We start from the raw sequence: 15,798 nt of genomic DNA on the forward strand, positions 1-15,798 counted from the left end.
TCTGTGTTGATGTCATTTCTGTGTTCTTTGGCAAGAGGTTTATGACATGGTACACTTAGCAAAAAATCTGTGTCCGACGCATCATGCTGGACCAGTAGCTTTTGAAGAATCAGAGTGTTCATTTTTCATTCAGTATTTAGTGAAATGACAGCTAAACCTAGCCAAATTGGCAAATGGCATTTTGGCAAACAATGCCCGTGAAAAGGCAAATATTGCTCATTAGTCTAGTTTAGTCTAAAATGTATGGGCTGTATCACTTGTGTTATCATATAGTTTGGGTGTTAATATCTCCATGTATATGTTTTTGAAAATAAATACATATCTTTTTAGTTCCTGACAGTTGTTCTGACAGCTGTTCACTAATTTGAGTAACTTAGATATAGGAGCCCCCAAATATTTATATTCAGTGCTTTGTTGGAATATGGCTAAGTCTGAATGCATCAGATATTCATTTGACAGTTTTGAGAGACTGTGAAGCTTGGTGATTAATCTATAAATGTTAAGTATATAATGTGTTTAAATACTTACAGGAAGGAACAGATTAGCTACTAGCCGAATTGATATCTCAGACTTATTTCACTGGCGTCTATGTTCATGTGCTCAGGGGGACTTAACCATAATGATGCTCTTGGATTTGAAAGAGAAGGGGGGAATCTGGGTATAGTGATGGTCAAACCATCTCAAAAAATGAGTCAGCTGTAATGACTAAGCCTGGTCAGTAACCTTGCATGAAAAATTTTGTGTTTGTGATTGCTGAAGTATATTCAGACCTGGGGCAGCTTGGGACTGGTTCACCCATGGATTCCTTTCTCCCTGTTCTGCAATTTCTGATTGTCTCCGCCAAACAAGTGCACTTTTTCACTCAACATTGTGGCTGAGCGGATGACCACAGATCTTCATTGTGCTTACTCATGCGTACTTAGCCTGAAAAATCAGTCACAACATACGTTATATATTTGTTCTGTGTTTGGTCAACTTCTTTCAGTGCTAAAAGAATCAATTTTGTGACCCCCCCCCTCTTGTTAAATGCTGTATGATATGCTGCTATTCATCATCTTCAAGCATGCTTTCTTTTCAGTTGCATTTTAAGTGCCATTCTCATTTTCCTGCCTAGCATGGCTGTTATATAATTTACAATGCTTTGTTATAAATTGAAAACTTTTGTATTCATATGTAGTCACTGTGTTATCATCTGAACAGGCTTAAATACTTATGGCATAGTTTTCAGAAACTTACTTTGAGGCAAATCTCACATGGAAATACAGCCTTCAGTTTCAAGGCATTATTTTCCTCGCCCCTGAATGCTTTTCTTCTTTCAAAACAGGCCATACAGTTCAGTTCTATAGCATGAATAGACCGGCTACGCGACATACCCCTCCAACAATAGGGGGCTCCCTGCCCTACAGGCGTCCCCCCTCCATCACTTCACAGAACAGCCTTCAAAACCAAGTGAATGGAGGGCCCTTTTATAGCCAGAACCCAGGTAAGATGGACCATAACGGACTTCATTTCTCCTTCCTCCCAAGAAAGATGCCAGTGTTGTGGCCTTGTCTGCATGTGGTTATACCATTACCTGATGTGGTTTGTTTGTTGTTTTTTCCACTATAAAGTTTAAATTGTTGTTGTAAGTCTGCATAATTTCTACAGAAGGCTTAATTTCCCATAGTATACCCAGTGATATGCTCACAAGAAGGAATTTTTGGAAGGATATCTGTTCTTAGCCATTTGTACTAAGTGTGCAGAAGCTGGTGTCATTCCCCACCCAATCACGAAGCTGCAAAAAAGAGCTTGACCCAGTAGGACCTTGTAATGTTGTCCTAACTGCTGCATATTGCTTAAATAGATGGCTTGCTCTGATCATGCAGAACTTATGGTTGTGCTTCTGTGTGTTTAATGTCTATTATGGGACTTGTTCTTAGCAAATAGCATATGATGTGATACAGTATGTGCTTGAACTTACCACTTCTTTTCATTTATTTTTATAAATGGTGTGATTGATGTGTTATGCAACATCACACCTCTTGTGCTCTTCAGTGTAAAAACTCACACACTCATCTGAATGTTGAAAATTCAGGCAAGCTAGCTTTCGGTACAACAAACACGTTGTTTCATAAGGAAATATTCACTAATGTGAACTATTGCTTGCAGTCTAAAGCAGTGGTTCTCAGCTTGTGGGTCCCCACAGGTGTTTAGGCCTACAACTCCCAGAAATTCCAGCCAGTTTATCAACTGTTAGGATTTTGGGGAGTTGAAGCCCAAAACATCTGGGGACCCACAGGTTGAGAACCAGTGGTCTAAAGGGATAGGTGTATGGCCTCCCTTGTTCATGAAACCTAAGCCTGAAAAGCCTACTTGAAATAAATATTATACAGTATTTACTCAAATCTAATGCTCACCTTTTTTGGTTCTGTTACCCTGCCAAAATTTGGGTGCGCATTAGATTTGCATAATATGGTAATTTCAGTGCTGAGCCAAAGCAAAGGGGAAAGCTCTTCAGGAGTACCTGAAGTTCCTATTTGAGGGACTTAATCTCCAATTTAATGGACAAGGCTCAATGCTACACAATCCTGGGATTTATAGTTTGGTGAGGCAGAGACAGCAGAGAAACCTTGTAAAACTACAACCCCATGACTCCATAGCATTGAGCCAGAACAATTAAAGTGGATTCATTCTATAGCATAGATGCACTCCAACGTTTTCCTTTGAATTGCTGAAACATTTCCCCATTGTTCTAACACTTTTGTTTTTAAGAAGGATTTCTAAGCAGGCAGCCACTGCCCACCCTATTCTCCAAATTACAAAGAATGCACCTTTTGCCACTGTGTATTGCATTTGGCAGCAAATACTTTTTTTGATTTTGAAAATTGAGATGTGCATTAAATTGCATTGCACATTAAACTCAAACAAATATGGTATGCAGATAGGCCTGAGAGCTTTCAAAATAGCAGAGACTGTTGATTGAACTTCAAGGCTAAGTTGGTTTTTGAATCTGGCTTCACACCCACACAGAACTAATTCCATCTGTCTATTCGAAAAGAAAGTATTGATTTAAAGAGAGCATTTGCTTGGCAGTTATATTTCCAAAGGAAGTATCTTTCCTTGTAAATAAAGAGAGTCCTGGAAAATAGAGCTGTAGTTGCTCAAAGAGGATGGCAGAGAGGTCCCTGGATCCTTACCAGAATAGGAGCAACAGCGCTCCTAATAAAGCCGCATTGTAGGGAGAGGGCTGCTGAGGACAACCAAATTGATGTGGTACCAAAGCATGAAAAAATTGGCTGGACAAGGTTAGCAAAAATGCCTTTTGGAAAAGGGGCAGGTCATTTTTCATTGAGAAAATGCTCATGAGAATATGGTTCAGAAAGGGGAAGGGACATTTTGTAGGTCGATCTTTTGGTAACAGATCACTTTTATCTTCTTCTTGTTCGGGAAAGCAAAATGGCTTTTGAAGTATGTATACTGTTAGCATTCCAACATTTGGACTGAAAGCTACATTTTGTATGTTGAAAAACAAATGAGAATGTGCCTGTGAATACAGGACTTCATTGGCCTAAGGACAGTGCTTTGGTCTTTGAATATTGCACTTGCCTGATTTTTCAGGCTAAAGGTTCTCATATAGAATCGTTCTTGTTTGTTTTCTGTCAAAGCTGTGCACAAAAAATCCACACTGGCATTTTTTAAACACTCATTTAAACAGTGATATAATATAGTTCATTAAAGCTATTCTATTCATTGCTCTCCATATGCTCAGAGCCATCCTGAGTGAATTCAATCAAATTTTAAAAAACCAAGATTAGAAAGAAGAATTGTGTAGTTTCCCTCTATATCTTGAAATAATAGATTTTGTAAACTAAATTGTTTTGGCAGCCATAATAAAGATGATGCAGAAATCATTTGGATTTGGGGGGGGGGGGGATTGGATTCAAGCCTAATATGCAACATCAAATTATTTCCCCAAATAGCTAATAATGTCTGTGATTCAGATAGAATTGTTTTGTGAATATTATTTTGTAGTCACAATAGGGGATGTTTCACATAAACTTGATCTCTGTCTATTGCTGAAACACACTGTAGCTCAGTGGTTCTCAACCTGTGGGTCCCCAGATGTTTTGGCTTTCAACTCCCAGAAATCCTAACAACTGGTAAACTGTCTGAGATTTCTGGGAGTTGTAGGCCAAAACATCTGGGAATCCACATGTTGAGAACCACTGCTGTAGCTTAACTTCCAAAGAGCTATCGGTATTATTAACATTATTTACAGCAAGTTTCTGTGTTGTCATTGCATTTGTAGTTAATTTTAAGTTTACCAGTTATTATTTCTCTTTTCAGTGATCCTTTTTGTACTTAACTAGAAACTTGCATTAGTTGGAAATACTTACCTTATAAGAAAGTACTTTCTTCTTAATATTCCATTCTTTCCTTCATTTTTGGTTCAATATGTTCTTAATCAAAAGTTTCTCTTTTTTATTGTCCTTCGTTGCAGTATCTCTTGCACCTCCTCCTCCCTCTATCCTACAGGTAACTCCTCAGTTACCACTGATGGGATTTGTGGCTAGAGTTCAGGAAAATAGTAAGTTATTTATTTTATTTACGACATTTATATGCCGCCCTTCTCACCCCGAAGGGGACTCAGAGCGGCTTACAAGATACATATATATACATACAATATATTATATTATTAGCATAGTACAATATCAGTATTAATTATTACTATATTGTATTATACCATTATATTGTAATATTATTGGTAATATTTCATGTAATATAAATATATAATTATATATTATTAGTATTAGTATTATATTGCATTACATTATAATATTATAGATATTATATGTATATACAATATATTATATTATATTATATTATATTATATTATATTATATTATATTATATTATTAACATAGCACAGGAGACAAGATGGAACGGTCCCCTGACCCCCCTTCCCCTTCACTCTGATCCAGAGCGGCAGTTGGTTCTGGGGGGAGGGGTCCCCAACTCATGACATATGCAGGAGACAAGATGGAACGGTCCCCTGACCCCCCCCCCCTCATTCTGATCCAGAGCGGCAGTTGGTGCTGTGGGGAGGGGTCTCCAGCTGATGACATATGCAGGAGACAAGATGGAACTGTCCCCTGACCCCCTCTCCCTTCACTCTGCCCCAGTTCACATTATTATGTGATTTATTTAGAATTGCTATATTTTGGGATCTTACTTTAAACTCATCTGTGTATGCTAACTGTAAGTGATAATTATGAGTGTGGACGACAGGTGATAGGTTATTGCTTTATCTCCTTGTCCACACTATACCAAACATGGCTGCTTTCTTGTTCTTTGCCTGTTTAGCAGGGGGTTTTTTATATGGAAGCAGGGTGATGTCTTTTGTCCTCAATCCCATGCTGAGTAGACAAGGGAAAAGCTGATGGATGATGTTGGACTACAGTTGCCATCAAGATCTGTCATAGAGAGACTAATGGGAATTGGAGTGCAGTGTCACTTAGAGCTATAGATTGAAAGACCAGCAAAAATAAGAGTAAAATGTCCTATCTCCTGTAAAATATGGTGTCACAGACTGACTAAGGCAATGGTTCTTAACCTGTGGGTCCCCAAGTGTTTTGGCCTACAACTGCCAGAAATCCCAGCCAGTTTACCAACTGTTAGGAGTTGAAGGCCAAAACATCTGGGGACCCACAGGTTGGGAACCACTGCACTATGGGAAGAGTGATAGGAGCTGAAGGAACATTTGAGTCCTGTTTTTTCTCTCTTTCTGCTTTGGATGAGCTGTGTAAAAAAAAGGTATCATCTAAATTTTCTTTCCCACTCCCCCAAATGGACATAGGCCGAGATTGGCTTTTTTTAAGCCCTCATCCATGGAATGTGCCATGTAGGCATTTAACTCTATAACTGTTTTGATTCTCCTCTAGTTTCGGAGACTCCTCCACCCCCACCCCCTGTAGTTGAACCAGTCTTTGATGAATCTCCCCCTCCACCACCACCTCCAGAAGATTATGAAGAGGAAGAAGCAGCTGTGGTGGAATATAGTGATCCATACGCTGAAGAGGATCCCCCCTGGGCACCGAGGACCTACTTGGAGAAAGGTAGGCTGGCTGGAAATTGTAAGATGAGTTGCAGCAGAAGAAAAGACTTATCTGTGCCTTTGGCATGAATTGTACAATAGATTTTACTTTTAATTCAGGCACTATTCTATGTATTAAAAATTTTGTCGAGTGATAGTGTGCAATTACACTATGTAACAAAATTTGAAAAAAAACTCTTTTCCTGATTTGAAAATGTTCTTTCCTGTTTAATTGTGTGGTATGTACTTTTAAAGTAGTTGTTACACTCCAGAAACTTTGTTTTTGTGCTGCCACAAACCATGTTGAATTGGTTAAGACTCTGTGGGATAGTTTTTGAAAAATAATAGCTAAATGTGCTCCAGGATGTCTTGCAAAAAACAAAGTGTTTGCAGTTTAATAATCTTTTTCCATTTTTTAAATACTGGAACCAATTTGGAAATGACATTTATAACCCAGGAACAAAAATAGTGTTACATAATGTTATAGGAATGTCTTGCAGTGGGACAGAGCAATTGAAAGCTAGTCTTCTTAATCCTTCTGCTCTGTGGGCAGCCAGGCCATACCAGCATTATTCAGGCTTGTGAAGCTCCCCTTCATTCCCTGCTTGTCCTGAATCCTAGTCGCAGGCAGTCTCCTCTCTCATTCGAGATTCCAGAATAACCAAAGAAGGGCTCAAATACAGGTATCTTTATTTGTGGCCAATTTGTCAGAAAAGAAACTGCTAGCAAGTGTTCATTACAGAGCCCAACAACAGCAGAAATTGGTATCTTGGTTTTTAGGTCTGTTCCTGGGGCTATTTGGGGCACTGATTTGGAAAATTGTATCAGAAAGATCACATCAACATTAGTTCCTTAGATATGGTTATCATGATTTTCTTTGGGCAAGCGTATGTTTTGTATTTCAAAACTGAAGCTGATTTTGGGGGTGGGGGGGTGGGGTGATTGGAGCTATTTTTGGAATCAGCAGGTCAAATATACCCAGATACACGTCTAACATCTGAGGCGCTGAAATCTGTGTTCACCAGTGTTACCTTCCTCTTGCAATTTTATGTGAGGCATAGTGCTTTTAATGTAACTACTGGATAAATGGACATGTTTTGCTATGCTATTTAGCAGATGCTAATGTGCAAAATCATATTGAACTGTAAAATGATGTACAGTTCTTTTTTCAGGGGTGGGAATCAGGTGACCCTCCAGCGGTTGCGGAACAGCATTTTGAGGAATTCTGGCAATTGCAGTCCAGCGACATCTGAAAGATTACATTATTTTGTCCTTGTTCTTAAGACAGATATTAGCATTACATTCTTGAAGCTGAGCATCAGCTCAGTCGAATAGTTTATTGTTTGTTATCTTTTGCTTCCTGTTTGTTTTAAGGGTACTAGTCTGTGCACCCTGTACTTGTACCTTTTTGTCATGGTCTTGGGCTTGTAAGTTTTGTTTTCCCCCCTGGAGAGGAAGGAAATCATACCTGTCTTGTCCTCATTCACTGTGGCAATTTGCAACTTCTTCATTTGTTTTGCCACGGATGGAAAGAGGAGTGACACAGCCGCAGCAACAGGCCCCTTTCCCTTAGCTCATGAATATCCTGGCTAATTCCTCTGGGATTTAATGATCTGAACAGAGCCTGTGTTTATTGTGGCTAAGAAGATAATTCTGTATGGCAGTCAGCCACATGATTAGGTGGGTAGCAGTGAAATAGAATTACGATGGGCTCCTAAAATATGTTGGCATTTCTGTATGGGAATGTTAGGGAGCCGGGACTGGGAAAAGTCAGCATATACTGATGATAGAAAATTGTATAGACTGAGAATCTCTTTTGAACAGGATGCCTGCTCAGCGTTTTACTACCCTGCCCCTCTTGTTCTGCTTTCTGCCTCTCTTGGGAGGTGGAAATAGTCTCTCCATTTTATCACTGAACAATTCTGAAGAAGGAACTAGTTCGATAATTTTCCTCTATGTAGATTCCTTCCGCAACCCTCAGAAAACCAATTATGCATTTGTCACTGCACAGTAAGTCCACGTCTTAACCAAGATCACTTCTCTGGATTGGTGCAGGAAATGTTATCTTTTAAGTTTCACTAAATAGTTGTGTAAACAATTTATTGGAGAAAGCCTGATCCCAGTAGAACCAGTTAGAGCAGGGTTTCTCAACCTGGGTGTTGGGACCCCTGGGTGGAGGTCGCAGCGGCGGCGGGGGGGGGGGGGGGTTCAGAGAGGTCACCAAAGACCATCAGAAAATACATATTTTTGATGGCCTTAGGAACCCCTTTGGCAGAGAAGACTGAAGATCTCTCTGCCTATCCTTCTCTTCCTTTTTGGAATCCTCCCACCAAAAGCCCTCTTCTGCTGTGATTGGCTGGCCTCTCAGCCAAGGGGAGGACTGTTTCTGGGATTCCAAGCAGGAAGGGGAGAGCAGGCGTGCAGTAGCAGAAGCAGCTTAGGTTATTTGTAACACTATTCATTAGAAAAAAGTCAGTCTTTCCTATTGTGATGCTTCCATTAGAAAATGCATAAGAATGTGTGTGAATTACCACTCCCAAAAACATGGGTCAATCCTCCCCAAATCCCACCAGTATTCACAGTTGGCCATGTTGGGTCTTTGTGCCAAGTTTGGTCCAGATCCATCATTGTTTAAGTCCACAGTTCTCTCTGGATGTAGGTGAACTACAACTCAAGGTCAATGCCCACCAGACCCTTCCAGTATTTTCTGTTGGTCGTGGGAGTTCTGTGTGCCAAATTTGGTTCAGTTCCTTCGTTGTTGGAGTTCAAAATGTTTTTTTGACTGTATAAATCCCTGAAACTACAACTCCCAAATAACAAAATCAATCTACTTTAACCCTACCAGTATTCAAATTTGGGCATATTGGGTATTTGTGCCAAATTTGGTCCAGTGAATGAAAAGATTTACTGCATACCAGATATTTACATTATTATTATTATTATTAATAATAATAATAATAATAATTTTATTTATACCCCTCTAGCATCTCCCGAAGGACTCGGTGCGGCTTACAAGAGGCCAAGGCCCAACACATCAATTATGATTCATAACAGTAGCAAAATTACAGTTATGAAGTAGCAACAAAAGTAATGTTATGGTTGGGGGTCACCAGAACACGCGAAACTGTATTAAGGGGTCGCAGCATTAGGAAGGTTGAGAACCACTGAGTTAGAGTGTCACATCTTCCCTGTGCTGCAGTGCATCTCTGACAAGACAAAATTTATTTCCTAATATTGTTGAGAATTCTGGTATGCTTAGCCATCTCGTAAAAGCCTTGTTTTGGTTTTTAGTTGAGTAACAGACTGTTTAAATCCAAAGGAGGCAGCTTGGAATCTGCAGATGTTCTGGGTTCCCATCAACCTCAACCAGCTTGAGCATTTTAGGGGTTGTGGTAGTTGTTCAAAGTATGTGGAGAGCATCAGGTTTCCTAACACTGCTTCAGGCAAATAGGGAGATAAACACAACATTTGAATTAGTAACTGCTAAAGCACAATTGGGGAATGTGTGACTCTTCCAACATTATGTTGCATATCCCATAAATCCTAGACAATAAAACAGAGGTACTAAGAAAAGATGAAGGGAATTAGAACTTGCCACAGCCTCTCTTCTCAAGTCCACTTCTCAAGAGCAGGAAAATACTTTTAAAAATAACATAGCTTACTTCTACATATTTTGCTTTACTAAACATCTTTCCTCCTTTCATAAAGCTCTTACTGGCTAGGCCAAGAAAACAAACATACTTGAACAAACTGATTTTATTAAATAACTGGATTGAAAGTGTGGTCATACATATTTGTGGTTTCAAATTCTTATTACATTTTAACAGATAACACCTTATTGTAGTTCTAATGTAAATCCCTACTTGCTCTCCTGTAACTGTACCCACTAGGACCACTTAATAAACTTTATTTTTAACCCAAATGACAAAAGGACTCAGGATGACTTCCCACTTTCAAATTGATCTTCAAATCCTAATCCTCACCCTCTGTCGTTTATCACTCTCCTGTTTCAAGCTTAATATGCCCTCTCTTCAGTCAAATAGCATATGTACTCCCTACTTTCACAGCTTACCTTATTCTAAAAATACTAATTGCAGTGCACTGTACCATAATCATGACAGCACAAATGTGCAAAGCTGCCAGGCACCACACTACCCCACACCGTCTGGAGAGCCAGGGGGTTGCTTATCCCTGCAGAAAAGAGAAATCGCTGCTGTTTGGAAGGAAGGGCTGCATTAAAGTGTTGAGAAGCTGAGATTACCATCGTCAATGGTTCTTTAAGGCACACTTATTTTTCTTTTTGTGTTTGTTCCTAGTTGTGGCGATCTATGACTACTCTAAAGACAAGGAGGACGAACTCTCCTTTCAGGAAGGTGCCATCATTTATGTCATTAAGAAAAATGATGATGGGTGGTATGAAGGTGTCATGAACGGAGTGACCGGACTCTTCCCAGGGAACTACGTGGAGTCCATCATGCACTACTCGGAGTGAAGACTGCCGTGGAGGGCAAGAGGCACCCTTGCCCCTTGCTTGCCAAGAGACTGTGGGCTTCCCCAGACCTCCACCGGCCCTGGGAGAGACCCTGGCATGTGAACTGAAGGATGGGAGGAACGAAGGAAAGATCATTGTAACAAAAACACTCAAGTTTATTTTCTTTGATTCTTGGTTTTACTTCCCCCCTCCCTTTTTATAAAATAGTGATTTCAGTTGTTTTGAAGAAATGGCTCTTCCATTTCTGCCAGCAGTGGCAGAGCTGAGCATTGTGACAGATTTTAATAAGCAGATCCATTCAGGCCTAGAGTCAGGAGATGCAAAGAGCTTGCCAATTAACTGATCCATTGCTCAAATTGTGACCCATTCAATCTAGACATGGGATTTTTCTCAGGAATAATTGTAAGCCCTGGGTATTGGGACACCCCAAGTACCAATGTGGAAGGCTTGGCTTTGATAGGCCATTCACTCCCTTGCCCCCTGCCCCAGCCTGCCCTCCCAGTCTCCCTACACTACACACTTTTAACTGCTGCGAAGTAGTATTGTGCTGACAAACATCTGGATCTCAGGTTGGTTCCTTGCATCTCTAAATCAAGTAGTTGTTCAGCACCTGTAGCCTGATCTGAACATGCAAGGAGCTAGTTTCCGATTCAGCTGCCTCTTACATTTGGCAGTGTATAAGGATGTCATATTGGAGATGGTCTCCTAGTTATGTGGATCCTTTTCAAGCACAAACATGGCCACTCTCATATGGTTAAATTACTTTTAAGATGTTGGAAGGAAGGTCCTGAAGGAAGATAATATGTCAACATTAAAGATTAGGTTATGTTTGATTTTACAGGCAGCCATATTCTGTTTCCCAGTTTGCAAAATATTGTGAGAATGGTTTACACCTTCTTGCCTGATGTTCTCCATGTTGTTCAGTTACTGCTTTCAGAGCATGTGTGTGCCAGATGTGGTGGATATGCACTTCAGCCCTCAGCCCTGGTACTTCTCACCGAGACTCGATGTGGTCTTCTGGAATCACCTCATGTTTTATAAATTGGGAAATTAGAACTTGGGGGAACAAGTATATCTAGGGAAGGGAAAAGTTTTGGGTTTATGATATGGATCAGATAAAGCCCTAATCAACTCAAATATTTATCACCATGTACATTATTTGTCCATTTCCAGATCTTGGAGGCTATTGCAAATGGCCTGCACAGGCAGGCAAATATTGCCCAGTGTCGGATGATTTTGCAAGGATTTCAAAGGGCTCGCTTTTTTCTGGTTTTCTTTGAACACTAATTGGAAACTGATGAGAACCATTGCTCTCTTCCACCCCCAATGAGATGGTTGTTTTTCCTATATGTCAATGGAACCCTTCTATGACAGCTCTTGGGATTTTAGGACCACACTGGATGATGCATGAAATGTAGGTGTATTTGATTAATCAGCAGCTATTGAAGTTCTCGAGCAGGATTGTGCCTGAGATGAGTGAAAATGTGGAAAGAAGAGAAATGTAGGAAGAAGTTCATGTTGTTTGCAGGAGCAGCTTCTGTCCTTTGGCAGATAGACTAATCTGAGGGAAAGAATTTTGCTGGGTCAGTGCAGTCTGTATCTGCTCCATTTTCAATCCTAGTTCCACCTCTCCTCCTTAATACAAGGTATGTGGACGGTGACCACACATTTCTTGTATCATCTGAGTTGCTTACAATGATCTGTTAGGCTACACAGACCAGACGAGAATGCATTGAGATGACACTTTAAATATGACGTACTAGCCTTTCTTCAACTAGCTCAAAATTAATTAATCCAGCAAAACCCGGTTTTGCATCTAGTTTTACAATCTGTGCAGACTGTGTTGGTTTAACCACCACAGTAGGAGGGTTGTGGAACGTCTTTTTTTTTTGTTGCTAGAGCCATGAACAAACTTCAGGTATTACCGAGAGTCATTATCCTGCTATAGATGGCTATAGCCTCCAAGATTACAGCTGCTTATGTGGGTGATCAGGGTGCTTGCAAAGGTTACAGATTCAAAGCTTAAGACTAAGATGCTCTCCTTTGACTACATGCATTAAAATGGGATCACAGTGCTCACAGGAGAGGTGAGTAACTGTGACCTTCCACATGATTTTATCCTACTACTGTCATCAGTCATCAGAGCCAGTGATGGTGGATTATGGAAACTGCAGTTGAAAAACATATGAACTGATATATTTGGGGAGCTGAAATATAGTTTGGCTAGGTGGAGCCACCTCCATTAAGAGTAGGTTCACATTGTGGTTCTTCAAGCTCTAGAAGGATGGAACATGTTCAGTGTGCCAGAAGGTTTGAAAACAGGTTTATTGGTACTATCTGGAAACATTCAATGAGATACCTTTTTGAGATAGCTCATGACCCGAATGAAATTATTAGCCATGATTTGCATTAGTAATGAATAAGTAATTGAGAAGGAAAGTATTTGTGGTCCAAAATTCACATTAAAATATGTGATAATTTGGAGCTATAATTTTCAGACTTTTGTCCAGGCAGGCATTGAAATGGGGGTGAGGGTGACTCGGGTTGACCAGAAATTAACTGTAATGCTTGGAAGTAAGATAAAGAGTTTTGCGGTGGAATTAGATTCATGCAGGATATTTTGTTGTCTTTCCCCATGTTCTGAGGGCTCTCTACAATTAGGGGTAAAAAAGTCAGAAAAGTGGGGTTCATGGGCCATGTGTTGCCCAGTAGTGCTCACCCTAGTTGTAGTAGAACCTTTGTAAACACATCTGCCATACTGGAAATAATTTGGTCCTTTAGTGCTCATGCCATCACAGATGCTAAAATGACTTCAGAGATAAAATTGTGAAAAGTACAGCTCCAAAGCTGGTATTACATATATTGACTGCTATGTTTTAAAATCCCAATGGAAGTTTCTTTCCCACCTCACTTCTAACCAATCCCAGTAGAGCCACGCATTATTTCAGGCAGTCATAGCAAAGAATTTTAGGAAGGTCATGAGCTGGCTAGGTAAGATTGCAAGCTTTGATTGTGTATTTTTGTGCAGCATGGGATTGGACTTGATGGCCCTTGAGGCCACTTCCAACTTTAACCCTTACTGATTCTATGAGCTTCCATAATCCTTCAACCATCTCCTCTGGCTCATAGAAACAAGTTTCTTGTATGATCATTCTGCTCCTCATATTGGATGTGTGTATGTCAAGGTTCCTATGCATCTATATTTGACTAGAATTGATTTACCATTCTTAGTATGATGAATCAGTGTCAAATAGCATCTTTAAAGGTATTGTGCACAAGCCTGAGATATCCTAGCCTGCAAAGAAGCTCTGGAAGTTCAGGCACCCACAAATGTGCTTACTATAGTATTGCTCCTCAAGTCCCTGCTCAGGAGTGAGAAAGCCCTGGTGCCTCTATAAAGGATGAGATCTTATGCAGAGTTTTAGAGAAGGAATCTACTTCTGTCCATTTCCCCGTGTGGGGATGCTGTCCTCTTCCTCTCACCTGAGTTTTTTACATTGTTGAATGAAAGTGACAAGGCCAGGGGCAATGACAAGTTATGGCTAATTGATAAACTGAGGCACATGAACCTGTGCGCCTGAAGATGAGGTTTTCAAAGGATCAAAGAAATGAAATGTGAAAATTGTCCAATTATATTTGCAATTCTAATCAAAGCAGCCAGAAATTTTCTCCCCCCATTCTGCCTTGTTTCCCAAAGATTATCCAAAACTATGAAAAGGCAGATGTAATGAGGAGGGCACAGTTAAGAGCGCAATCTGGTTTAATTGCTGCTGAAGGAGGAGAAGCTTCTTCCCCTTTGCTTTATACAAAAGTCGTAGCTTTGATTCTTCTCATTACTGATGCACTTTACTCCTGGTATGGGGTCCTGCATGCTATGGGCAGTTTCTTAAGGACACCACTTTTCATTTGCCTCTCTCCCTCCTTCCAAAACAGTAAAAAGAGGAAAAGAAAAGCAGTCTGCCTTAATTTTGAATTCATCATGTCAGAGGTGAGTTGGTTTGTTCTCTGCCCTTCTGGGAAATGTCATATCATTTACCTTAAATAGAGTACACAATCAGACTGAGGAACGCTTACCCCTAGCATTCCATTGCTTTAGCATTAGCCCTGAAAAATGTGTTTGAATCCTTAACTCTGTCCCTTTGCAAGGTCCTGACCACCAGAGCTAAAGAGCAAATGCATACTTGATCCAGGAAGATTGGGTCTAGATTCCATAGTCCCCTTAGTTTTAACAGAAATCTTCACACAGTTTGGAGAGGTTTCAGAGACTGTGGCTGGAGTGTTTATAAAAGTGCAGTCAAATGCAGAAATGGCTCATAAGGAGCTTCAGTGCACTGTTTCAACGGATGTGTTTCTTTGGTTGTGTGTATGGAGAGTCAGAAGACCAGGCCTGCCGTTCCAAGCCTCTGGCTGCTCCCTACTCTCCGCCAGGCCATGGCCTTCTTCCTGTGGGGCTTGCCTCCTGCTGGTCTTATTGCTTTTTATTCTACAGTACTATTGTTGTAAAGAAATTCCTTGGATTTCATGCATATTTTTTATTTTGTACTTTGAAATCTGTAGGATGTCTAGGGGATGATTCTGTATGTACAAGGCCCAAAGTAACCAGACTCTTTCTGTATGTAATGTTGCATAGACTGCATGCTATATCAAGTCAGTGAGGGTGGTATTCCATCTATAAATTGTACATTTTCTCCAACGGTCCTTCTTTTAAATTGTTAAAAAAGGAGGGTGGGGTGGGTTGGGAGGGTGGGCGAGGTGAGAGGGCCTGAGAAATCCCTCCTCAGGTCCTTCTATCAGGCATAAAGTGAAGGTGTCAAAAGGTTTCATACTATTCTTTGAGTATTTGAGGGAGAACAATAGTTGGAGAGCCCTGTTTATGATCGATACATCATTTGTTCACTGGTTTTCATTCCCCAAGTGCTTAATTTGTCGCCCCATGAAATAATGGCACACAGATCTGAACATAGATGCTGCTCCTCACCCTTATCTTGCTCAGACTGGGCTTTCTGAGAAGCAGATCACTTTAGCAAAGCACCAGGAACAAATCTTTCTGTGCAAAAGCGTGGTCTGCCTAAAATAGGAATAGTAATCTTTGGTGCCTTTTTTTTAGGCTTGAGGGTTGTTACGTTGCTGTTCCTAAGAGCTGCCTTTGCCCTACTTTTGTATAAATTGCTGCCACTTGTCTCTGGCCTCATCTGAGGGCTTGCACATGCCATATTGAAGAAGGTAAGGAGCA

At 40.4% G+C, this 15,798-nt stretch overlaps 1 protein-coding gene across 14 annotated transcripts in view; it reads left to right on the forward strand.

The window, feature by feature from the left end:
- ABI2 (abl interactor 2) overlaps nucleotides 1–11,409 on the forward strand; it is a 67,100-nt gene extending 55,691 nt beyond the window's left edge. For all 14 annotated transcript variants that reach the window (XM_060782937.2, XM_060782931.2, XM_060782973.2 and 11 more), the window contains 4 exons: nucleotides 1,325–1,483; nucleotides 4,481–4,567; nucleotides 5,922–6,095; nucleotides 10,390–11,409. In XM_060782937.2, the coding sequence (XP_060638920.2) occupies nucleotides 1,325–1,483; nucleotides 4,481–4,567; nucleotides 5,922–6,095; nucleotides 10,390–10,565 (596 nt within the window). In that variant the 3' untranslated portion in view covers nucleotides 10,566–11,409. The remainder of the gene's footprint in view (nucleotides 1–1,324; nucleotides 1,484–4,480; nucleotides 4,568–5,921; nucleotides 6,096–10,389) is intronic.
- Nucleotides 11,410–15,798: the final 4,389 nt, after the last annotated feature.

Source organism: Anolis sagrei, chromosome 1, assembly GCF_037176765.1.
Source record: "Anolis sagrei isolate rAnoSag1 chromosome 1, rAnoSag1.mat, whole genome shotgun sequence".
In the NCBI taxonomy this organism is placed as follows: Eukaryota; Metazoa; Chordata; class Lepidosauria; order Squamata; family Dactyloidae; genus Anolis; species Anolis sagrei.